Source organism: Equus asinus, chromosome 10 (genome assembly GCF_041296235.1).
Source record: "Equus asinus isolate D_3611 breed Donkey chromosome 10, EquAss-T2T_v2, whole genome shotgun sequence".
Classification (NCBI taxonomy): Eukaryota; Metazoa; Chordata; class Mammalia; order Perissodactyla; family Equidae; genus Equus; species Equus asinus.
In genome coordinates this window covers 52,995,864-53,021,620 of record NC_091799.1, presented here as the reverse complement: position 1 = coordinate 53,021,620, position 25,757 = coordinate 52,995,864, and the positions used below count along the sequence as shown (strand labels likewise).

The 25,757-nt window shown below is 45.5% G+C and overlaps 1 protein-coding gene across 6 annotated transcripts; it reads left to right on the top strand.

The window, feature by feature from the left end:
• The first annotated feature begins 95 nt into the window (after positions 1-95).
• CALR3 (calreticulin 3) lies at positions 96-24,240 on the top strand. Of its 6 annotated transcripts, XM_044774388.2 has the most exons (10): positions 96-299; positions 485-586; positions 2,819-3,022; positions 12,409-12,503; positions 15,661-15,849; positions 18,818-18,925; positions 19,015-19,146; positions 20,154-20,246; positions 23,799-23,957; positions 24,097-24,224. In XM_044774388.2, exons 1-9 carry the CDS (start codon positions 209-211, stop codon positions 23,940-23,942), a joined length of 1,158 nt encoding a protein of 385 aa, XP_044630323.1. In that variant the 5' UTR covers positions 96-208; the 3' UTR covers positions 23,943-23,957; positions 24,097-24,224. The 6 variants fall into 6 exon arrangements, with proteins under 6 accessions (XP_044630323.1, XP_070375446.1, XP_070375448.1 ...); XM_070519345.1 differs by having other exon boundaries at positions 23,799-24,240; XM_070519347.1 differs by lacking the exons at positions 23,799-23,957; positions 24,097-24,224 and adding an exon at positions 20,886-21,075.
• The last annotated feature ends 1,517 nt before the right edge of the window (positions 24,241-25,757 follow it).

Here is a 25,757-nt window from a genome sequence, read left to right as displayed (position 1 = left end):
TGCCCCAGGTCACATTCGCGGAGCGTCACGGGAGTGGTAGTTCCGGGGCTGGCCCGGCGTGCACTGCGCGACGGGGACCAATGGTGATTCAGGTCATAATCGCGAGGTGTGACGGGAGTTGTAGTTCTGGGGGCTGGGGCCCGGAGCGTCGGAGAGACAGCCAGGATCCTAAAGGGGCGGATCCGCAAAGAAGCGCCTCGCACCCGCGATGGCCGCCTCTGGTGCTCCGCTCTGGGCGGTCTGCGTACTGCGGCTGGCGCTGGCCACCGTCTACTTCCAGGAGGAGTTTCTAGACGGAGGTGAAGGGGCGACGCCCCTGGTGGCCCAAACCCAGCTGCCTAACGGACGGCCTAAGTCGCCACTGGCCCCAGCCCGTCGCCGCGGGGTCGGTGGTGGCGAAGCTCCGAAGCCTCGAGGGGCCCCTCGCCCTCCCCAGGAGCCCAAGTAACAGGTTCAGCCCTAACTGGTGTTGTTACCCCCACAGAGCGCTGGAGGAACCGATGGGTGCAGTCCACCAACGACTCCCAGCTGGGGCATTTTAGACTCTCGTCGGGGAAGTTTTACGGTCATAAGGAGAAGGACAAAGGTTAGTGTAGGAATCGTGAGAGGATGGAGGTAAAGGTTGCCCGCCTTCCCAGGTCGCTGAGGCGCGCCCTCAACGCCTCTTGGCCTGAGTCCACTGCGGGGAAGCTAAGGCCCGGAATGGGCTTGAGCTACTGTTTTTCTCTCTCCTCTGTGTATCAGCCCAAGATCGCCCGCTTCGTAGGCGCTATTCAGATAAGCTCTGGGACCCGAGGGACTTTTTTCTGCAGGGGAAAAGGATTCCAACATACTTCTCATTTTTATTTTTGCGTTAAAAAAAAAAATCGAGGTAAAAGTTACGTGCTGTCACGTGCAAACACCTTCGGGGTACAACGGAGTGAATCTTTACAACTGTACACCCAGGTCAAGATAGGAGACATTTTCAGCCCCCATATCAGCCTCCCTGGTGCCCACCTCGCCCAAGTCAGTAACCTGGCTCCAAGGATAACCTCTATTTGTTGATCAAAGGTGGACAAACTACAGCTTGTCCACTGCCTGTTTTTGTACAGCCAAGGAGCTGAGGATAGTTATTACATTTTTAATTGTTGGGGAAAAAATCAAAAGGGAAATAGTATTTTGTGACACATAAAAATTATATGAAATTCAACAAAATGTATGATATTTCAGTGTCCATAGATGAAGTTTCAGTGGAACACAGCCATGCCCGTTCATTTAGGTATAGCCTATGGCTGCTTTCATGCTGTAAAGGCAGAATCGAGTAGTTGGGACAGACTAGATGGCCCACAGAGTCTGAAATATTTACTCTCTGGCCTTGCAGAAAAAGTTTGTCAGCCCCTGATTTTCATGAAAGGTTTCACTCCTCACCACCCTCCGCTCCACCCGCCTTGGCCCCATTACTCCACTGTTGCCCTGTCTGGCAGCCTCTGGTTTTCAATTGCATATATATTGTTTTGTAAGTTACATGCTGACTCAAAGAGTTGGTCAAAATTCAGGCTATATGAGAAAAATGGAGTGAAAATAAACAGGTTGTTCCATGAAGCTTGTTCAAGGACAGGGGTTTCCATTTAGAGTCATTTGAGTTTTTTCCCACAATGTTTCTCCTTCCTTCGATCTGGAATCCTGAGATTCTGTGCATTCATTCAGTCCAGCACATGTCTCCTGATAGTACACACAGGCAGGGCACTGGGGTTCCAGCTGATTTGACCCCTTGCATTGTGGTCTCCCAGGACCTTGACACAGAAACCATGGATGGAAAGATAAGTAGAATTTAGTCAGGCAGAGATGGCAGGTGGGGAGAGAGGATGTGGGTGGTGAGGAGGGTAGCAGGACACAAGGGGAGGCAGTCAGTCAAGTGACTTAGGAGTTGCCTGGCTGGTAGGGAGAAAGGGAGGGGAAGGGGCTATAAATCCCCTGAGAAAGGGAAGGTGGGGCGATAATGGAGGACACAGAGTCGTGTGGTAGTGGGAAGCCAGCTATGAGTTCAGACTTAGTCATATTGATAGAAAATTCCAAGTTCATTTATGATGGCTTTCACCATAGGCAGGTATGGGGGCCGGAGTGTGGAGCAAGGAAGGGTATGTTATGGTAAGAATGGCTCTGTTTTCAGGTTTGGCAGACTCCAGGATAAGGATTTGGTACAGAGCCTAATGGCTACTGAGAAAGGGCATTTTGGTCTTGAAGTGAACGCCTAAACTTATAAAACAGATATGAGATGATTTGCATGACAAAAGGATGGTAGCTTCATAAAAGGAGCCGTCACATGGATGACACCTACGGGCCAGCTCACCCAGTGCAGTAAAGCACTTTTTTACACATCAGCACTCTGTCTTCCATCTGCTGTTGTATCTGTTAAGTAGCTGTTTTAAGATGAGAATTAAGGAAAAGAAGTAAAATGCTCCCTTTTTTAACTTAGTTGCTACGCAAGCTTCCTTGTATATTCCCACGCCTTAGAAGCTGAATGGAAGCAAAAGTAACCTTTTATCCATAATTAGATTGCATATTTGCCATTTAGAGCTGAAATGTTTGTGTAACTTAAGACGTAACAGTGGCACGTTAAGTACAAAACATCCGAGTGTGTGAAGTAGAAGCTGCCTGGTGGCAGAGGGTCTGTTAGTGGTATGCCTGTTGTCTCTTACTGTTCAAATGTGCTGTAGGCTCTGGGTGGTTGTAAATGCTTACGAGGTTTATAGTGGGGTGGGGAAAGGATAGCCGTTTAATTCCATGCATCACTCAGCAGCGTCCTTCCTAATCCTTCATGAGTTCTTTTTGTTTAAAGGTCTGCAGACCACTCAGAATGGCCGATTCTATGCCATCTCTGCACGGTTCAAACCATTCAGCAATAAAGGGAAGACTCTGGTCATTCAGTACACAGTGAAACACGAGCAGAAGATGGACTGTGGAGGAGGCTACATTAAGGTTTTCCCTGCAGACGTAGATCAGAAGAACCTGAATGGAAAATCCCAGTACTATATTATGTTCGGTGAGTTTAGATAGTGCAGCACAGCCGTTCTGGTGACTTTGAAAACCCTTCCACTTCATAGGATCCTTACACTAAGACTTTGCGAAAGTAGTGGTATTGATTATATCTAACCAAAGGTTTTTAGCACTGTTACACCTAATTAATGCTATAAAAAGGTAACTATACCATTCTATTGTGCTTTTGAAAAGCTTGTTTATTCAGCATTAATGTAGCCCCAAGTATTTTGAATACATCAGAAGTTAACAAACCTTGGCCATGGGCAGGTCAGCCCGTGACCTGTGTTTGTTAAGGCCTGTAAGCTGAGGATGGGCTTTAACATTTGTGAATGACTGGAAAAAATCAAAATAAGGATATTGTGACACATGAAAATGACATGAAACTCAGATTTTAGCGTCCACAAATGAAGTCTCCTTGGAATGCAGCCTCACTCTGTTCGTTTACATCCTGACTGTGGCTGCTTTCAGGCAGCAGTGACAGAGTTGACTAGTTGTGACACAGACCATATGACCCACACAGCCAGAAATATGTACTGCCTGGCTGCCTACAGAAAAACCTTGCTGACCCCTAGAATGTATTGAATGTCTCCTGACACCGGAGCTAATTGATTGAAATTTGTGCTGGAATTGGCAAGGGACCACACTGGGCCACATGAACTAAACATAACTGAAGTATGTGGATTCAAAAAGCTTAAGACTGAAGAGGATTCTGGGAAGATGGTAGAGTAGGAAGCAGTGGAAATCTGTCTCTCCACCTAGACATCAATTGCAGGGCAGAATCTGTCTGATGTAACTGTTTTGAAACTCTGGAGTCTGTGGAAGGATTGCTGCTTCCAGGGAAAGACAGGAAGGTTAATTTCAGTCAATTTCAACTCCTAGCGCAGTGACAGCTACCCATCCCCCACCCCCAGCCACCTGCCAGGCAGCAGTGCATGTGTTCCTGGAGCAGCTTACACACAGCTTCTGAGAGCTAGGGTAGGCAAAAAGGACCCTGTCCACCAAATATTGGGGATCCGAGTGCTGATTGCTGCTTCTGATCACAGAGGTACAGACAAAGAGATGGGCAGCCATTATTGTAAGCACCCGCCTCCTGCAGCTGAAGTGACTTCCAGGGGATTTAAATGGCCAGAATGCTTTTCCCTCCTTTCATTTTTCACTTTTTCCTCTTTAGGAAGCCAGACATGAAAGACTAGAATATTAAAAAACAACTGCAGGGGCTGGCCCCGTGGCCGAGTGGTTAAGTTCGCGTGCTCCGCTGCAGGCGGCCCAGTGTTTCGTTGGTTCGAATCCTGGGCGCGGACATGGCTCTGCTCATCAGACCACGCTGAGGCAGCGTCCCACATGCCACAACTAGAAGGACCCACAACGAAGAATACACAACTATGTACCGGGGGGCTTTGGGGAGAAAAAGGAAAAAAATAAAAATCTTTAAAAAAAAAAAAAAAAACAACAACTGCATATTCAAGGAAAATAAGAGTGACAACATATGCCTGGGGAAAGACTCAGAAAAGACCTGAGAAGACCTTAAGTCTACACCTCAGGCTGACCCTGGCACAGTGACAGCCTACAACAGTCAAAAATAAATAACAAAAAGCAGCAAACCGTGGGGAGGGAGGAGAATCTGATTTCCAGAGTTACCATATTATTCGGTTCAAATGTCCAGAGTTCGACAGATAATCACAAGGCATACAAAGAAAGAGGAAAGTGTGGCCCATGCAAATGAAAAAAAATGAATTAATGTAAACTGTCTGTGAAGAAGACCTGATGGCAGATCTGCTAGACAAAGACTTAAATGAAAATGCTAAAAGAACTAAAGGGAAATGTGACAAAAGTCAAGGAGATGATGTGTGAACAGAATGGAAATATCAATAAGGAGATGGAAAACCTAAAAGGAAACCAAAAAGAAATTCTGGAGCTGAAAAGTACAACTGAAATGAAAAATTCACTAGAGGGAGTCAAAGGCAGGTTGGAGCAGGCAAAAGAAAGAATCAGTGAACTTGAAGATAGGATAATGGAAATTATGAAGGCTGAAGAGCAAAAAGAGAAAAGATTGAAGAAAAGCAGAGTCCAAGGCCCCTGTGGCACACCATTGAACAGACCAACATATGCATATGGGAGTCCCAGAAGGAGGAGAAAGAGAAAAGTGGGCAGGGAGAGAGAATATTTGGAAAAATAAAGGCTAAAAACTTCCCAAATTTGATGAAATATATGAATATAAATATCCAAGAAGCTTGACAAACTCTAAGTAAGGTGAACTAAAGGAGACTAACACCAAACACATTATAATCAGACTTTCTTTTAAAAAAAATTTTTTTGTGAGGTAGGTTAGCTCTGTTCCCAGTCTTCCTCTTTTTGCTTGAGGAGGATTATCGCTGAGGTAACATCTCTGTCAATCTTGCTCTATTTTTTATGTGGATGCTGTCACATTGTGGCCTGATGAGCAATGCTAGGTCCGTACCTGGGATCTGAACCTGTGAAGCCTGGGGTGCCAAAGCGGAGCACATGAACTTAACCCTTATGCCACCAGGCTGGCCCCCAAACTTTCAAAAGACAAAGACAAAGAGAGGCCCTTGAAAGCACCAAGAGAGAAGCAAGTCATCATATACAAGGGATTCTCAATAAGAGCATCAGATTTCTCATTAGAAACTTTGGAGGCCGGAAGACATGGGGCTAATACATTCAAAATACTAAAAGAAAGAAACTGTCAACCAAGAATCATACCCGGCAAAACTGTCCTTCAAAAGTGTGGGGGAAGTTAAGACATTCTCAGATACACAAAAACTCAGGGACCTTGTGACCACTAGACCTGCCTTGCAAGAAATGCTGAACGTGGAGGTGGTGCAGCAGTTAAGTGCGCATGTTCCACTTGGGTGGCCCGCGGTTCACTGGTTCGGATCCTGGGTGCGGACATGGCACTGCTTGTCAAGCCATGCTGCGGTAGGTGTCCCACATATAAAATAGAGGAAGATGGGCGCGGATGTGAGCTCAGGGCCAGTCTTCCTCAGCAAAAAGAGGAGGATTGGCAGCCAGTGTTAGCTCAGGGCTAATCTTCAATTAAAAAAAAAAAAGAAAGAAATGCTCAAGGGAGTCCTGCAGGGTCAAATGAAAGGACACTAGAAAGTAACTCAAAGCTGTATGGAGAAATGAAGATCTCAAAAAAGGTAAATACGTGAGCAGTTATAAAAGCTAGTATTATTGTAACAATGGTTTGTAACTGCACTTTTATTTTCTACATGACTTAAGAAACTGATACATTGAAAGAAAAAAGTATTAGTTTAAAAACTAGTATTACTATAACTTTGGTTTGTAACACCAAATCTTGTTTTCTGCATAATTTAAGAGACTAATGTATTTTAGAGAATTACTAGTTTGTGTTTGGGGACACACAATGTGTAAGATGTAACTCCGTGGCATCAGTAACTGGAAGGCGTGCGGACGGAGACATAGAGGAGCAGAGTTTTGTATGTTATTGAAGTTAAGCCGGTGTCAGTTTAAATTAGAGTGTTATAATTTGGGATGTTAAATGGAATTCCCATGGTAACCACAAAGAAAATAGCTGTAGAATACACACAATGGGAAATTAAGAAGCAATTTTAACATTTTGCTGCAAAAAGTCAACTAAACATGAAAGAAGACAGGGATGCAGGAAATGAGGGACAAAAAAGCTATAGGACGTATAGAAAACATAACCCAATGACAGAAGTAAGTCCCTCCTTATCAGTAATTACTGTAGATATAAATGGATTAAACTCTTCAGTCAAAAGACAGAGATTGGCAGAGTGGATAAAAACACATCACCCAACTATATACTGTCTACAAGAGACTCCTTTGAGATTAAAAGACACTGGTTGAAAGTGAGAAGATGGAAAAAGATATTCTCTGCAAATAATAACCAAAAGAAAGGAGCTGGCTATGCTAGTATGAGACAAAATAGACTTTAAATCAAAAAAGATTACAGGAGACAAGAAGGACATTATGTATTAATAAAAGTTTCAAAACAGCAAGAAGATATGACAGTTAAGAACATTTACACACCTAATGATAGGCCATCAAAATGCATGAAGCAACAACTAACAGAATTGAAGGGAGAAATAGGTAGTTGTACACTAGTGGTTGGAGATTTCAATAACCCATTCACAGTAGTGGGTAGAGCAATCAGACAAAAGATAAAGAAATAGGGGACTTAAACAACACAGTGAACCAACTCGATCCAATAGACGCATACGGAACGGTCTACCCAACAACAATGGAGGACACGTTCTTCTCACGTACACATGGGATATTGCCAGGGTAGACCGTATGCTGGGCCACAAATTAAGTCTCAATAGACGCATACGGAACAGTCTACCCAACAACAATGGAAGACACGTTCTTCTCACGTACACATGGGATATTGCCAGGGTAGACCGTATGCTGGGCCACAAATTAAGTCTCAATAGATGCATACGGAACGGTCTACCCAACAACAATGGAAGACACGTTCTTCTCACGTACACATGGGATATTGCCAGGGTAGACCGTATGCTGGGCCACAAATTAAGTCTCAATAGATTTTAAAAGTTAGGTATCATGCAAAATATCTCTGATCACAATGGGAGGAAGTTAGAAGTCATTAACAAAAGGAAAATGGGAAAATTAAACAAATTGTGGAAATTAACACACTTTTAAACAACCCATGGATCAAAGAAGAAATCACAAGGGAAATTAGAAAATACTTATGAATGAAAATGAAAACACAACTTACCAAAACTTACAGGATGCAGCAAAAGTGGTGCTATTGAGGAAATTTATAGCTCTAAATGTTTACATTAAAAAATAAGATCTCAAATCAACAACCTAACTTTACAACTTAAGGAACTAGAAAAAGAACAAACTAAACCCAAATCTATCAGAAGAAAGGAAATAATAAAGATTAGAGCAGAGATGAACAAAGTAAAAACTAGAAAAACAGTAAGAGAAAATCAATGAAATCAAAAGTTAGTTCTCCGAAAAGACTGACAATATTAACAAACCTGTAGCTAGATGGACTAAGGAAAAAAGAGAGAAGACTCAAATTACTAAAATCAGAAATGAATGTGAGAATGGTTCTACAGAATCTACAGAAATAAAAAAGATTATAAGAGAGTACTGTGAACAGTTACATGCCAAAAAATTGGATAACCTAGATGAAATGGGCGAATTCCTAGAAACACAAAACCTACCAAGATTTAATCACAAAGAAATAGAAAGTCTGAATAGACCTGTGAATAGTAAGGAAATTGAAGCAGTAAACAAAATTCTCCCAACAAAGAAAAGCCCTGAATCTGGTGGTTTCACTGGTGAATTCTACCAAACATTTAAAGAATATCAATACTTCTCAAATTTTTCCAAAAAATGAGGCAGGAAAACTTCCTAACTCACTCTCTGAGGCCAGCATTACCTTAATACCAAAACAAGACAGACACTACAAGACAAGAAAACTACAGACCAATATCCCTTATGAATTTTGATGCAAAAATCCTCAACAGAATATTAGCAAATGGAATTCAACAACATATTAAAAGGACTGTACACCAGGACCAAGTGGCATTTATTCCTGGACTGCAGGGATGGGTTGACTCAATCAGTGTAACATGTCACATCAACAGAATGAAGGAAAAAGACCACATGGTCATCACAATTGATGTACAAAAAGCATTTGACAAAATTCAACACCCTTTTGTGATAAAAACATTCGACAAACTAGGAGTAGTAGGAAACTACCTCAACACAACAAAAGCCACACGTGAAAAACCTACGGTGAACATCATACTCAGTAGTGAAAGACAGAAAGCTTTTCTGCTAAGACTCAGAACAGGGCGAGGATGTCACTGTCACTGCTTCTACTCAACACAGTATTGGAAGTTCTAGCCGGGGCGATTAGGCCAGAAAAAGAAAGAAAAGGCATCCAAATTGGAAAGGAAGAAGTAAAATTGTTTCTGTTTGCAAATGATATAAGCTTTTATAGAAAACCCTAAAGATTGCAAAAAAAACTATTAGGGGTAATGAACGAATTCAGCAAAGTAGCAGGATACAAAGTCAACACGCAAAAAAAGGTTGCATTCCCATATGTGAACAATGAGCAATCTGGAAAGGAAACTACAGAAACAGTTCCATTTACAATAGCATCCAAAAGAGTAAATTACTTAGGAATTAACTTTCACCAAGGAGGTGAAAGACTTGTGTAATGAAAACTACAAAATATTGCTGAAAGAAATTAAAGAAGGCATAAATGTATGGAAACACATTCCACGTTCGTGAGTTGGAAGACAGTATTGTTAAAATGTTAATACTACCCAAAGCAAAGTGATCTACAGATTCAGTTCAATCCCTATAAATATTCCAATGACCTTTTTTTCAGAAATAGAAAAACGCATCCAAAATTCATATGGAATCTCAAGGGACCCTGAATAGCCAAAACAAACCTGAAAAGAACAAAACTGTAGGACTTAACCCAAGTATTCGTCAACAGATGAATAGATAAACCAAATGTGGTGTATCCATACAATGGAACATTATTCAGCCTTAAAAAGGAGGAAAATTCGGACACACACTGCAACGTGGATGAACTTTGAAGATGTTACGCCAAATGAATGAAGCCAGTCACAAAAGGGCAAATACTGTATGATTCCACTTATATGAGGTACTTAGAGGAGTCAAAATTATAGGAACAGAAAGTAGGATGGTGGCTGCCAGGGGCTAGGAGAGAGGGATGGGGAGTTAGTGCTTCCTGGGGACAGAGTTTCAGTTTTAGAAGATGAAAAGAGTTTTGGGGATGAATGGTGATGGTTGAACACATTGCAGAAATGCAATGTGAATGCATTTAATGTCGCTGAACTGCACACTTAAAAATGGTTAAGATGGTAAATTTTATGTTTATTTGACCACAATTTAAAAAGGGGGTAAAAGAGCTGGAAGAATGAAAATGTAGTTTTAAAATATCTATCCTTAATCCAAATTTGGGGAATTATTCTTTAAAATTCTTTCCTCTCATCAGACTTGGATGTCTTGCGGAATTTTTCTCCCTCATAGTCTTTCTGTGCTTATCTCTGAATTTATCCTGATCAGCATCAGGCTTGAGACACCTGGCTTATGCTGTTCTTATATTTATAGATACCGCTGGTCATAGTGTTGTTTTAGAAGTAGAGAAAATAGATGTTACATTATTTATTAGATTTAGATACAGTCCTGCCCTGTCATTTTGGAGCGCAAGGTGACTTCCCCGAGGCCACAGGACTGGATGCAAAGTTTTCCACTGACCACGCAGTTCCCACCTCTGCCCATAGTCCTCTCTACTCTGCGGTGCCTCGTAGTTACTCTTGAACTTAAAATCTGGAATGGAAAAAGTCTTTCTATTTTGATTAGAAGAGAAATTAAAATGTTATGGGTTTTGGTTATTGTTATTATTGTCTTAAAACAGGCAGACATATTTGGCAAAAAATATTTGTTGAACTAGAGATGATTTCACAGATATTTGATTCAGTTAGTGTTGGCAAACAAAATAACCGCAAATCTCTGCCACAGTACTACTTTAAAATATATGTAGCATGTCTGCTACATCTGAATCGTGAAGCAGCATATTTTGGAGTAAAAAAAGTGATTAAAATACATTTTCTGTATTATTTTTGCTTTTAACTCAAAATCATTTACATTTTACTCAAATCTGCTGTGTCTCTGTTAGAACACTTTCCCGTGATAGCTCAGCTCTAGCCTTTGGTCTGAGAGCAGGCTGAGGCTTGTGTTGAAGGGGAAGAGAGAAGTCTGTGTGATTGGGCCCTTGCTAGGGGCCTAACATACACAGTCTTAGATTATGTATAAACCTCTAGGAAATAGGTAACACAGCTCCCATTTTGCAAGTAAGGAAACTGAGGCTCAGAAAGATTAAAACTACTAGCTCGAAGTCAGGTCAGCCTGACTTCATAGGCCACGTGCCTACCCCATATCCTCACAAAAATGCATTAGGTGCATAAATATTTTATGATTGCTGTTAACAGAGAATGTCCAGGTTTTCCGGTCAGCTCTGCACGTTCTGAAGTTTAATTTAATAATAAAGGCTTGTGGGTGTTTAGGAATGGAGAGGGAAATTCAGACGCATTTCAAAGGATAAATAAGTTTCATGTTTCAGTCCCAGCGGAGTGCACTTTGATACAAATAGTTCACATAGCTTTTGTTTTAAAAATTGAACTGGAATGGTTTCCAGAAATAACCAAAGAAGGGAATTAGATAAACGCACGCCCTCCGAGAACTCAGCGGGGAGATGGACTTGGTATTCTTTGTCAGTCCCTCAGGACGCTGCTTCCAAGTTCAATGCCACATCTCCTCTGGCAGATGGGTACTATTCTTTAAGTCATTCTCTGCGGCCTGGATGTCTCGTATTTATTCTGGACTTTCCTCACTGCACGTTCTAGAAGAAATCGCAGTCCTCTGCTTGCGTTTACATGGGGTTCGCCTCCCAGAATCCCCAGGGGTAGGTGTGAGCCCGGGTCAGTGGCCGTGAGACAGAAAGACACCGGACGCTTTGGTCCGTTCCTTCAAGGCCAGGCCGCAGCAGGGTGATTCCAGACTTGCTCAGAGCGTTCGACAGGCTCTCCAGGGCCCTCCTGTGAGCCTTGTTGAGTGTCTTCGGAGCTCCTCAGCCTCTGGTCAGGGCGTTGAGGGTCCTACAGCGCTCCATGTCCTCAGTGACTGAAACCTAACCTTGTGCCAATTACAAAATCGTTCACTTTTGAATGGAGCTCTTTCTAGATGTTACGGTTCATCAGAACCTGCATACTGATCGTAATCTCTCTTTTGCTTACACTTTGGGGTTATTAAGAATATATGTGTGTATTATTATAAATTGGGGCATAAGAGTAATAACAGCAACAAGTATTGAGCTTTGCCACACTGAACACTTTACGTATGTTAGCCCATTGAATTGGCAAAAAAGCTTTGTGAAGTCGAGATCCACGTCCGCATTTTATAGCCCAGAACACTGGGGCACCAGGGGGCTTCGTTGCTGCACACGTCTCTCCACACGGTGCGTGAGAGCTGAGACGGCAGTCCTCGCCTGGGCACCGCTGCGAGGGTCCGAGCTTCAGAGCGAGGGCCCAAGACTTGGGCAGCACCTTGGGGACACTTACCAGACTGTCGTTAGACCTTCCTTTTACTCACACGCTGGTTTATCTGAGTGCCACGTGGCTGCGGTGATGAGAGACGCAGCCCGAGCTGAGAAGGGTGTCGCCATCCGTTTAAATATCTCCAGGTGGATATTGCGTTATTCCTGGACATGTAAGCTCCCTGTGCCTCGTATGTTATTTCAGGAGACTGATTGGGGATGTCCTGTGGTGATGCGTTATAGAAGGAAATTGAGAGCAGCTATTTTTTTTGTAGGACCTGATATTTGTGGATTTGATATCAAGAAAGTTCATGTTATTTTACATTTCAAGAATCAGTATCACTCAAACAAGAAATCAATCAGATGTAAGGTAAATGCTTTTGTATTCAAATCAGTCATTGTGTTAACTCTTGCCAGGTGATAACATAAGTTTAGAGAAAATAGTTTTGATGCCTAAAATGTTTAAGTGAGCCAGAGATAGGTCTTGGCAAACACACCCTGTCCCCCACCTCCAGCTCCACAGGCCCGTTCGAGGCCTTGTCCACCACTTTGACTGGCTTGCTTTCTGAAGTTTTCACCCATCAGGAGGGCACACTCACTTTTTGCTGTGAGGTATGACATCAATTTATAATTTTCACCATAAAGGGTACAACAGGATGGTCACATTTCAGCTCTATCCATCATCAAGGAATGATATATTTAGGATGAACAAAAAACAGTCTGGAGACATTAATTTTCAAAATATCAAAACTTTAAAAAATGGGGATATTTCTAAAGTGAAAGCATACATTCTTCCCTTTTACCCAGGAGATCCTGTGAAAATGACCCCCTAGGTCTTGGGGCCGCTTTATAACTCAGTGGCGCGGCGGGGGCTTCTCCACTGAGGCAGCTGCATTAGGTCCCTGGTGCGCAGGCCTGTGGAGGGGAAGTACACTCCCCATTGCCCTCCTCAGATTTGAATGTCAGCGACAGGAAGCAGGGCCCTGTCCCCAGGGGCATCCTCAGCGCCCAGGGCTCTGACATCTGTGGCTCCTTGAGTCTGAGTGGCCGCCCGAATGTGTTTCAAGATGGTTGACCGTGTGCAGGGGAAGCATCTGCAACCGTCCCGTATTCAGCCCCGTCCCTGGCTGGGGTGCTCAGCCTCCTCACAAAGCCCCAGGGAGTCTCCCTGGGCAGCCCTATTCCTCTTGGGCTCCCACCTGCTGGCTTGGTGGCGCTAAAGGATCAGCGCGTCCCCCTGCACACGGACACCATCACCCCTCCTGTGGGAGTGAGGGGAGCTTGAAACCCAGGTCTTCCTCCCCCACCGTAGTGTTTGCACCAAAGGACGGGTCTTTATGATTGATTCCTGAGGAATTGTTCAGTTGCACATCCGGGATATGAGAGAGAGTAGGGATGACACTGGAGGCCACGGGGTCCGGCCAGGCAGCCACAGCAAAACCACCTGGAGTCAGCAAGTCTGCGGAGCCCTGAGTGGCTCCTGCAGGCTGGGGACGCCCTCGGATGTGTGCTGCTGTTTCTGCTAGAAGAACGGACATGTCTGCCGAAGGAGTGCTGACTCACAGCAGCCGGGCAGCATTATGGTCTTCCCGGTGGGGGGTATAGTTCTGTTCTTGGGGCTCTGATTCATTCTGTGATGGTGTAGAAGAAAGGTCGAGAACCACCCCTGCAGGCAGTGGTCAGCCCTCAAGGGAGCTTCTGATCTGCACGTTAGAAAAATACCTCGGATGTTCTGGGGGACAGCTGGCGGGACAAGGCGGTCAATAGGCAGGGAGACGGATGCAATGGTTAGGCCCAGGTTTCAGTGGATGCAGGACATGGGAGCGTTTTGACAGACAGTTCCAGGGTGGGACCCGGAAGACTTTGTGATGTTTGCAATGTGGGAACTGAGGATGTGGACAATGACTCTCAGCAGCGTTACTGTTAAATCAGCAGGAGAAACGAAGGCCAATGAGGGGGCCAGAGCACACTTGCAAGTTGTGTTTGGAAGGGCTGGTTGTAAAATCCTGACAGACATCCAGGTAGAGGTGTCTACTAAGTTGTTGGAAACTCAGGTCTGAAGCTCAGACCAATGGTTGAGATTAAAGATGCCAGTTTGGAGCCGTTTGCATATGTTGGGGAGTGGATGTTATCCCTCAGGAGGCTCCAAGCTGGTGACCTAATCCTGGAGGGTGCCAGTGATCGACCAGCGAGCCCAGTGTCTGGATTAGGAAAGGCGGGTGGAGAGGAAAGGGGCAGAGAGCCTGGGGAGACTGTTGGGAAAAGTGTGTCCTTGGCTGTCACAGGCTGCAGAGGCTGAGGGGAAGCCAGAGAGACCACAGTGTTGATCTCAGTCAGAGCCATCGGCCACAGTGTGGACAGCAGCGGCCTGTCCTTTGGGGCGGAGCAGAGGGTACTGAAGTTGCCATCGGTCAAAGCCTTGTTATAAACAGCAAGAAGAGAGGTGGTAGGGCTAGGGCCTCACTCGACTCCAGAAGGGGTCTTGTGGAAGAAGCACCACTTTGTAGACTGCTTCCTCACTACTAACAGCCTCTCTCAAGTGCCTGATGCCCTTCCTGCAAAGACAATGCTCCTGCCGGTAATCCGACATGCAAGGAGGACGAAGTGGTTGGTGTAAACCAAGGGACCACCCCGCTGTCTGATTTATGAAAAGTGATGTGGGAAACAACTCACCTTTGGCTCTTAGCAGGAAGAGAATCCTCCTGACAGAACTTTTAAGATGCCGCGGCAGCGATTCCCAGACCCTAGCAGTGTCAGAGTCCCTGGAGGGCCTGTGAAGGCAACTAGAGGGCCCGCCCGGGTTCCGATTCAGCAGGTTGGGGCTGACCTGGGAACGGGCATTTCCCACGTGTCCCCAGTTATGCTGATGCTGCAGGGCTGCACTTTGAGAACCGCTGCTGGAATATGGTGCAGGAGTCCCCACTGCTGCTGACGGGGGCACGTCCTGGCATCCCCAGCCTCCCCAGGCACCCGCTCACCCACCTTCCATCCCGCCTTTACTGAATGTTTGTTGAATGCTTCCCTTGTGTCTGGCCTGGGGCTTTAAACCTTTAAAAGCCTTTAACCGGGCCTGCCCTCTCAGAGCTTCAATTGCAGGACAGCTCAGATCGCAGGAAGTTCTCCCCTGTGTTGAGAAAGAGATGTGTTTGAGAGTAGGCTTCATTTGGTACAGAACAGGGAGTTGTTTCCCACATCACTTTTCATAAATCAGACAGCGGGGTGGTCCCTTGGTTTACACCAACCACTTCGTCCTCCTTGCATGTCGGATTACCGGCAGGAGCATTGTCTTTGCAGGAAGGGCATCAGGCACTTGAGAGAGGCTGTTAGTAGTGAGGAAGCAGTCTACAAAGTGGTGCTTCTTCCACAAGACCCCTTCTGGAGTCGAGTGAGGCCCTAGCCCTACCACCTCTCTTCTTGCTGTTTATAACAAGGCTTTGACCGATGGCAACTTAAACTGCATGTTTAGACCTGCCTTGAAACCCTGAGAAAGGTCTCACTGTCACCTTCTCTCCCCATAAAACGTGCAGGTCGATGGCTTTACACACCTCTACACTCTGATTTTACGACCAGATCTCACTTATGAAGTGAAAATTGATAGTCAGTCGATTGAAGCCGGCAGCATAGAATATGACTGGAACCTCACATCACTGAAGAAAATGGAGAAGTCTTCAGCAGAGTCCAAGGATTGGGCCCAGGCTAAAGATGACAAATCCCAGGTATGGATTTTCCCCAAACAGCTCTAGAAAGTGTCCATGCGAAGTGTGTAAGTGCCCAGGTCCTGGAGGATTGCCACACGGCTGGCAGTCATGATGACAGCATGTGACACTCACTGAAACCAGCCACACATCTGTGCACTTGAAGGTGTTGTGAAAGAGTTTTACAATATTTGAGATGAGAGCAAGTAGGGTTTGTTTTTTAACCAGTGTTTTTTAAAAAAGGATAAGGCATAAACAACCATTATAAAAATGATTATTTTGTTGTTCTGCATTTGTGTATGATGTCGTTTCGGGGCCACACACTTGTGACTGACAGCCAAGAATCAGTTAACATCACAGGTATGTGTTAGTGTCCTGTGGCTGCTGTAACAACGTACCACACAGTGGGGGGGCTTCAAATAACAGAAATGTGTTCGCTCACAGGTCTTCCTGAAGCCGGAAGTGAGAAATCAAGGCGTCCGCAGGGGCCATACTCCTGAATGGTCTAGAGGAGGAGCCTGCCTTGCTCCTTCCGGTTTCTTCTGGCTCCTGGCATTCCTTGGCTTGTGGCCACATCGCTTCAACCTCTGCCTCCATCTCCACGTGGCCTCCTCCTCTTCTGTGTCTCTTCTATCTCTCATAAAGACATTGCCATTAGATTTACAGCCCACTTGGATAATCCAGAATGATCTGTCTCAAGATCCTTACCTTAATTACATCCTTACCTTAATTAAATTTAAAAAAGATTGGGTTTTTTTCCCCAAATAAGCTCAAATCCCCAGATTTCGAGATTTAGGACGTAGTCAAGTCGTTTGGGGACTGCCACTGAACACAGTACAGCTGCCTTTTTTTTCAGTTTACGTTCGTTTATTGTAACCTTTTGTTTTGAACATCAAACACTGTACCAAAACATGAGCCATTTTTCTTAAGACAATTGCTTTCGCCAAGCCAAGAGTACTGGACTGATGTTTACGGTTAATTTCTGACAACTTAGAACTTAGTGGGGGCCGTCCCCGTGGCTGAGTGGGTAAGTTCACGTGCTCGGTTGCAGCGGCCCAGGGTTTCACTGGTTCCCACCCCGGGCTTGAACCTAGCACACCGCTCATGAGGCCACGCTGAGGCAGCATCCCACACGGCACAACCAGAAGGCCCACGACAGCAATGTACAGCTATGTACTGGGGGGCTTCGGGGAGAAGAAGAAGACAACTTCTTAGTGGCATTGCTGTCGAATGAGCAGATCCTTTACCATAGAACTGAATGTAATTATTAAATCAATGCATCTTGTTTAGACTATTAATTACTTGGCAATCCTTTTTTTCATAGATAATCAAAAGTCAACTTCCATGAATTTGGAATCTGTGGTGTCTAATCAGTGAGAACGTCTTGAGATTACAGTAAAATCCCAATCAGTTAACCTTCTCCAGCATTTCACAAAGAAAAAGAAAAAAAATAGGAGTTTTCCCCTCCTTTTCTCTTACCTTCAAAACAAACCAAAAAAGTAGTTTTCGCCTGGAAAGAGCACTTCCTGTAAATGAGGCACAGAATGGTAAAGAAACTGACCTTGCAGCCCCCAGGCTGCTCAGTAGGAGACGCAGCTCTCAGGACTGAAATCCTGGCTGCCTCTGGCCCACATGGACGCCGGCCAGCAGTGCGGCTGCCTTAGAACCGGGCGTCCGAGAGGCGGGTTTCCAGAGGAGCCAGGTCATTCTTTCAGAAGCTCCTTTCCGAACTGGCTGTTTTGTCCAAGTGTTCAGTGTGGTGATCTCCTAAACAAATTAGTTCATTATGGCATTTTGATTTGATAATCCACAATCATAAGGAGCTGGCTGCTCGGAGTTAGTTGTAGCATTTCCTGGATCCCAGCCCAAGAGGGCCCCCTCTGTTACAGGTTGGGGTCAAAGCAAACAGCAGCAGCAGGGGCCACTAAATCCCATGTGTTGATGGTTGAGAAGTTACAGAGTATAATGGAGAAGGCACAGTCTAAGTGCAAAACGTTTACTGTTTCTCAAATTATTCTAAAAGGAAGACACCATCGTACCTGACTCCTCTGCTTTTATCTAAGTGTTCATCTGAATATTAACCCCTAGCAACTTTTTCTCGTCCATTCATTTAGTCAGCAAACATTTATGCCACACACAGTAAGCCATATACATATATAGAAGTGTGTACACATGTGTATAGTATTATATATGCGTGTATGTGTAAACGTGTTTGAGTACATGTGTACGGTGTGTTTACATATGTAGAAAATGACTCAATAATTGCTTTTCTCCTGCTACCCAGCGGTCCCCAGGTAAATGTTGGAATGTTTCTTACTTATCCAGCCTCTCTCTGGAACAGTCTGTGTATGACCGAGATGTAGAGCAGACTTAACCTAACCAGGAAATGTGCGGCTCCTCCTCTGATCACCTTTTGCCCCATCATTTTAACTTGAGCCACTATTCTGAGTTTTCTACATTGTTGTTCCTCTCAACAGCATGGGAAGATATGCAATTACACAGAGGGTTAGGGAGAAAAACCTAGTAGTGTGTAGCCCTGAAGCCCTCAGTGGGATCAGGAACCCTGAACACTCAGCCCTTCGACCACCAAGTTGAAAAGGAGATGGGGAGGGGCAGGCCCAGTGGCTCAGCCGTTAAGTGCACACCTTCTGCTTCTCGGCAGCCTGGCGTCACCGGTTCGGATCCCAGGTGTGGACATGGCAACACTTGGCAAGCCATGCCGTGGCAGGCATCCCACATATAAAGTAGAGGAAGATGGGCATGGATGTTAGCTCAAGGCCAGCCTTCCTCAGCAAAAAGAGGAGGATTGGCAGCAGTTAGCTCAGGGCTAATCTTCCTCAAAAAAAAAAAAAAATTCAAAATTTAAAAAAAGAAAAGGAGATGGGGAAATTGCCGCAGGGGTCACAGACCTACCCCCTCCTGTTGGGAGTTAAGAATTTCCTTTCTTCAATCTGAGACTCTCTTTTTTCTTTCCTTACACGTATTTAAGGACTGGGAGAAGCATTTTCTGGATGCCAGTGCCAGCAAGCCAAGCGACTGGAACAGTGAACTGGACGGGGACTGGCCGGCACCGATGCTGCAGAAGCCTCCATACCAGGTGTGGGTGGGCTTCCTGCCGTGCCCTTGGGCTGCCCCCTGCCACCCGCTGCGTCACTGAGGACCACCACATGTGGTTTGTTGTTGCAGGATGGCCTCAAGCCAGAGGGTATTGATAAAGATGTTTGGCTCCATCAGAAAATGAAAAACACCAACTATTTGACGGAGTATGACCTCTCAGAATTTGAGAACATTGGTGCCATCGGACTGGAGCTGTGGCAGGTCACTTGTTTTTTGTTTTTGTTTGTTTCTTTTTTTTGAAGATTGGCCCTGAGCTAACATCTTTTGCCAACCTTCCTCATTTTTTTTTCCTCCCCAAAGCCCCTGTACATAGTTGTATATCGTAGTTGTAAGTCATTCTAGTTCTTCTATGTGGAATGTCGCCATAGTGTGGCTTGACGAGCAGTATGTAGGTCTGTGCCCAGTATCTGAACTGGCAAACCCCAGGCCACTGAAGCAGAGCATGCGAACTTAACCACTACACCACTGGGCCAGCCCCAAACACTTGGTTTTAAATTTGCTTTAGTTCAATAACTCTGAACTTCAGCCCGAATTCCTTTATTCCCATAGCTAGCATTCCTTGAGCTTGTTCTGTGTGCCTGGCACTCATACCTGGACCCAAGACATACCGCCATGGACACATCAGACATCCTTCCTGCCCTCTGGGCACTTCCTGTCTGCCACCCTGTCCCCTTAGAAGTCCCCTTCCATGCCAGTGCTGGACCTGTTACTCTTCTGCTTGGAGCTGACCTGTGGCGCCCATCAGCTTTAGCACAAGATTGCAGATTCTGATGCAGTGGGTCGGGGGTGGAGTCTGAGAGTCCGCGTTTCCAGCAAGCTCCGAGGTGGTGCTGATGCTGCCACTCCATGGCCCACACTGCACAGTAAGTTTCTCGAGCAGTGGTTCTCAAACGTCACTGAATGCTCAAGTCACTGGGGAGCTCGTCAAAGTCTCAATGCCCAGGTGGCACCCCAGACCAGTGAAATCAGCATCTCTGGAGGCGAGGTCAGGCGGCAGGAATTTGTTAAATGTTCTCGGGGATCCTAGTGTGCAGCCACGTTTGAGAACCACTGTCTTGGAGCTAAGGGATGTTCTAGAAATAGGTTTAGGCATGTTCTGCTCTTGAGAGCTCATCACCCTTTTAGCACTGAGCAAAATACAACTGTTTCTTGGTGGAAAGTTGTTACATTTCTCACATCAATAAGGAAGGCCTTATTTCCATCCACAGGTGAGATCTGGAACCATCTTTGATAACTTTCTGATCACAGACGATGAAGAGTATGCTGAGAATTTTGGCAAGACCACCTGGGGTGAAACCAAGGTACAGTGTACACAGGGAACTTTTCTTTCATTATTCATTTATTTCTGTACTTAAATCTAACATATGGCAAAGGCTTGATGAAGTTTTACTAACGAACACCCCACCCAGGTCAAGAACAGAACGTTAGCAGAGCTCCAGGAACCTCCTCCCACCCCCTCCCAGCTGGCACCCACCCCCAAAGCAAGTAATGGAAGTAATCCGTAGAGGGATTTGACCTCCTTTTGAAACTGTATAAATGGAACAGCCAATACTGACTCGCTCAGGCAGTGTTCTGAGGTGCACTCGTGTTACCACATGCAACAGTAGTGGGTTCCTGCTGTGTGAATATTCCAGAAGGTATGTATCCGTTCTCTGCAGCTCTGGGTTGCTTCCAGCTTGTGGCCTCCTGAATAAAGCTGTTATAATCATTCCTGTATGTGCCTTTCGGTGGACACGTGCACAGGAGCGGACAGGCTGGGTCACAGGGCCCCACACAGCCCAACAGTTTTCAATGTGTCATCCTATTTTACATTCCCTTCTGCGGGGATGAGAGCTTCAGTTTGTGCCACATCTCTGGCCATGTGTGGTCTTACTGCCAGTTGTTGATGAGTCAGCTTTATGGAAGCGTAATTTACACACTGTAAAATTTACCCTTTCTAGGTGTGTACTTCTATGGATTTTGTCAAACGCGTACAGTTGTGAAATCACCACCAAAAATCAAGTTGTGGAACAGTTTTATCACCCCCAAAAGTCTTCTTGTAGCCAAGCCCTCCAGCACTCCAGGCCACCACTGATCTGATACCTGCCCCGTAGTTCTGCCTTTTCCGGAACGCTGTGTAAGTGGGATCCTGCGGCATGTGGTGCCTGAGCCTGCTTCTCCACGGGGCATGAGGCACCTGAGGGCCCTCCCTGCCGTGGGTGGAGCAGTCAGTTGTTTGTTTCCTCTCAGTGCTCAGTAGTTGAGCTCTGCACCAGCTGATGGACTTTTGGGTTGTTTCCAGTCTTTGACAGTATGAAAGCTGCTGTAAATATCTGCGTACGGTTTTTGGTGTGGATGTATGCTTTATTTCTCTTGGATAAATACCCAGGAGGGGAGTTGCTGGGTCTTAGGTATGTGTATGTTTTATTCTATGAGAAACTGCTGGACTGTTTGCAGAGGAGCGGCCCCGCTTGGCCATCCCTCCAGTCTCGCCTCCTCCCCAGCACCAGGGGTCATGGTCTTCTCTAGAGGAGTAGTGGTATCTCTCTGGTTTCAGTTTGCACTTCCCTCATGGCAAATGAAGGTGAGCACTGTTTTCATGGCTTTCGTGGCCATTTGGAGATTCTCTTTTGTGAAATGCCTGTGTTTTAAAAGGTAGGTTTTATTATTATTGAGGTATAGTGAGGCCAACAGATCAGGAGACAACTGCCATTGAAAAGATACTTTGTTCTACTTGCAGATCCCAAGAGGAGGGGGCACACCATGCCATACACGGCCACATGGGGAGGCCCCCAGGTCACCCGGAAGCAGAGGGGGCAGGAGGAGAATGTGGGCAGAGTCTTTATTGTGGCTTCCTCTGGAAAGGGTCTGCAGGCTTAGGGTTGGCTAGTCTTGAAAATGTTAGTTGGCTCTGGGGTAGAGGGCTGCCGCTAGGCATCTAGGGTCCGGTCCTGGGGTAATGAGGGCAGGGAGATCGCTGCCTGCCGGAGAATGAGAGCTGATAGAGGAGGTGGATAGAGATGTGGGCTCTAGATTGGTTAGTTTGCATGTGAAGGCATGCCTTCAGGCATTTTCTCTCTAGGGATTGGCTAGCCCAGGGAGGGGCCATCCTTCCAGGGTCAGCAAAGCCTTAGATGTCAAAGCATCAGAAACACATGGCTGATACAGCCTGTTTGTGTCACTTACCCACTTTCAAGGTGGGTTATCTGACCTTTTCTTGTTGAATTGTAAGTGTTCTTTATATATTCTGGCAAGTTCTCTGTCAGGTAAATGTATTGCAAATGTCCTTTCCCTCTCCGTGCTTTGCCTTTTCATTCCCTCCAGTGTGGAGCAGTCCTGTATTTTCTTTTTTACTGTGTAGTTTGAGGCCCCTATACCAAGAAGCCAACTTAAAAATTTAGCTCTGACTTCAAATAAAGAAGATAAAATATCTTCCATCAGTATAAATTCATTTGTAACTCTTTAGAGCCAAAGTATTAAATCTAAAATGTATATTTTTAATGCATGTAAACGTTTTGTTTCTCGTGTCCTTGAGTGTCAGTCAGTAAACAGTGGCACAGCTTACAGGAGTGGAGAGAGCAGCGGGAGTCCCCACCAGTGCCCTTGTCTAGTGGGAAAGTCGGAGGGCCCCCCGCACTGTCTCAGCCAGAAACCTCGGGCTGATCATTGCATGCTAGTGAGTTTAAATTAAGGGAGATACATGAACATCATCCTGATTTTAATTGAAATCCCCTCATTTCCTTTTCTTCACGGAGCCTTTTTCTCCATGTTGTGTACATCACACTGGGACTCGCTGCAAAACTAGTGGTTAAACTCAGACATTTCAAGGCATTTCTGATGGAAGTCCACCCTGCCACCCTTTTTTTTTTCTGCTTTATCTCCCCAAACCCCTGCCCCGTACATAGTTGTATATCTTAGTTGTGGGTCCTTCTAGTTGTGGCATGTGGGGTGCCACCTCAACGTGACCTGATGAGCAGTGCCATGTCTGTACCCAGGATCCGAACCGTGGGCCGCCGCAGCAGAGCGTGTGAACTTAACCACTCGGCCACGGGGCCGGCCCCCCTGCCACCTTTCTTTAAAGGTCGTTATCACGAAGTGATTTTCTCACGAGCCATTTATTTTTGAATCTGATTTCTGCCATAAAGCCTTGTTAACACTCTTTCTCAACGATGACTATGGGAACTTGACGTGTCTGCCCTCCTAACCCTTCTGTTAAGCATGCACATTGGATTTCCTCATTTGGACTCACTGGTCAGCTGGTTGATGAACAGGGGCCTGGGTGCTCTGAGAATAGAAAGAAGAGGGTGAATTTGTTTCCTGTGGCTGACATAACAAATCACCACAAACTGGGGGGCTTAAAGCAACAGAGATTCCTTCTCTCAGTTCTGGAGGCCCGAAGTGCAAAGTTGGCATCAGTGGGGAGGTGTCGGCGGGCTGGGCTGCCGTGAAGGCTGTCGAGGAGAGCCTTCCTTTGCCTCTTGTAGCTCCTGGTGGCTCCTGGAGTTGCTTGGTTTGTGACCACGGTTCTCCCATCTCTGCCTCTGTCTTCACCTGGCCTTCTCTTATGTCTGTGTGTGTGTCGAATCTCGCTCTGCCTCTCTCTGCTGAGGATGCTTGTGATGGAATTTAGGGCCCACCCGATCATCCAGGATGGTCTCCCCATCTTGACCTGCTGCACTTAATCACCTTTGCCAAGACCCCTTCCTTATAGAGGGTCACACTTACAGGTTCCAGGGAATAGGACCCATATCCCTGGGGGCTCTTCTTCAGCAGGTCTGGAAGCTTCCAGAAGGCAGAGGCAGGCTGAGTGCTGACACCCAGTCTGCCCCCAGGAAGCATAATCCCCAGCCACCAGGGTCTGTTTCTTTCACCAGGGCCCAGAAAGGGAGATGGATGCCATACTGGCCAAAGAAGAAATGAAGAAGGCCCACGAGGAAGATGAGGAGGAGCTGCTGATGGGCAAGTTTAATGGGCAAGAAAGTCACTTCCGTAGGTTTCACAGGAGGGACGAATTTTAGTCATCCCCACCCCAGGTAAAGTGCCTGGTAAAACCTTGTTTCTACTTTAATCTACATTTAAAAGCTCAAATGTCTACATACGTGGTAATTTGTCCAATTTTCTTCAAAAAATGTTCCTGTGCTTCTCGGTGGGGTCTGTCTGGTTTTCCCCAAGGCCCGCCATGCACCAAGATGTTTCTTCTGGACAAACACAGGCACTGGGAGCCAGAGAGAGAGTCTGGCCAAAACCATGCTCTTTTCTGAATTCCCCAACTGTTTTATAAATAAAAGTCGGTAAAACTTATTTTGGAAAATGGAGAAACAATTTCTTATTTCTTCTGGTTGTAAATTACTAATGACATAGGAGAAATTTTTCCAATATGAAATTTGTTACTGCACAAAGGGGTTTTCCTACCTGATGTGCATAAACAAGCCAATTAATTGTGGCATCAGCTTTTGGGAAAATAAATCAGCTTTATTCTGTGAGATTGATCTTTAGGGAGACAGGGGGCATGTGCCCTCAGATCTGGCTCCCTGATCCAGGGCTTGGGGCACAAATTATGGGATGAAGGGCAGGGTGGTCTGAAGTGTAGAGACAGATGATTGAAGGTGAGGAGAAGTGAGGTAATTGATGATCTGCACAAGCTTAGTCAAGCTTCACGCCTCCTCATAGGACTCATGGTCACAAAGTGGCAGTGTTACCATGATCTGACGGTGGAGTTTTTAGCTCCTTGATGTCAAAAAGTTCACTTACTGAGCATTTTCGCAGGCCGAGTTGAGGGGTTGGTGGTCTCAACCGGCCTGAACTGGGCAAGGGGTCTCAGTTCCTGCAAGACCACTCAATTACTCTGTTGTTAAGATGAGTCCGTTGATGCTGTAGTGCTGGAGGGCCCACAGTTGCAAAATCTTTATGCAACATGGTTGGCGCGGAAAGGTTTTGTGTGCTCTGCTGGTATGCTGAGTATTTTGGAGAACTCAGTCCTTGTGCACAGACACGTGACATGCTATAAAGAAGCTGATGCTTTTCTCCTCCACTCTGTGACCCACTTCTGTGGCCATTAGTGCTCTGTAAGATAGAGGAATGAAATTTATTTTCTCAGGTGAAAGTAGTGATTACTTCTCGGTTTAATTTTTTTTCTTTTAAATCAAATAGTTTGCTTTCTTTTAAGTCACACATGGCAGACTTGAAGAGCTGTATTTTCACAGAGCAACTTGTGTTGGAAATAATCAAATTTAGGACACCAGGAATTAGGAATCCAGTGATGTGACAAATAAGTTGAATAAATTGGAAATTATTGGCATATTGGTAGATGATCAGTGTGAGAAGTCTGCCCAGGAAGTGAAGTTCTGGCAAGTTTTGTTCTCACTTTGGCTGAAGTTGGCCAGACTTTGAACTGAGACTTTTGTGGCTGACGGGCCGCATGAGATCTCGCCATTTCTCAGGGGTTGATTATCAGTCTCAGAAACTGAAGACTTCCTCTTTGGCAGCACAGGGCTGGATTCAAACACAGCCTACCTCTTTAATCTCCAGACAGAGGGAGAAGTTAGTGAGGGAGGAAGCAGAGCCAGGCCTAGAGAGAAAATGCCAGAAACAGTTGTACAAAGATGAGTCAACCAGCTCATCTTCTGGAGCAGCATCGTTCTGGAGAACTTTCTGTGATGATGGAGATGTTCCGCATCTGCCCTGGATAATGCAGTAGCCACCGGCGACATGTGAGCCCTTGAAATGTGGCTGGTGAGACTGGGGAATGAATTTTCTTAAATTCATAAACTTTGTCTTTTAGAGACATTTTAGGTTCACAGCAAAACTGAGAGGAAAGTAGAGAGAGTTCTCAT

Coding starts and splice junctions, on each gene's coding strand:
- CALR3 (XM_070519345.1), top strand. CDS start 209: ATGGCCGCCTCTGGTGCTCCGCTCTGGGCGGTCTGCGTACTGCGGCTG. Junction 18,926..19,014: donor TGCAGAAGCCTCCATACCAG/GTGTGGGTGGGC, acceptor TTGTTGTTGCAG/GATGGCCTCAAGCCAGAGGG. Junction 20,247..23,798: donor CCACCTGGGGTGAAACCAAG/GTACAGTGTACA, acceptor TTCTTTCACCAG/GGCCCAGAAAGGGAGATGGA.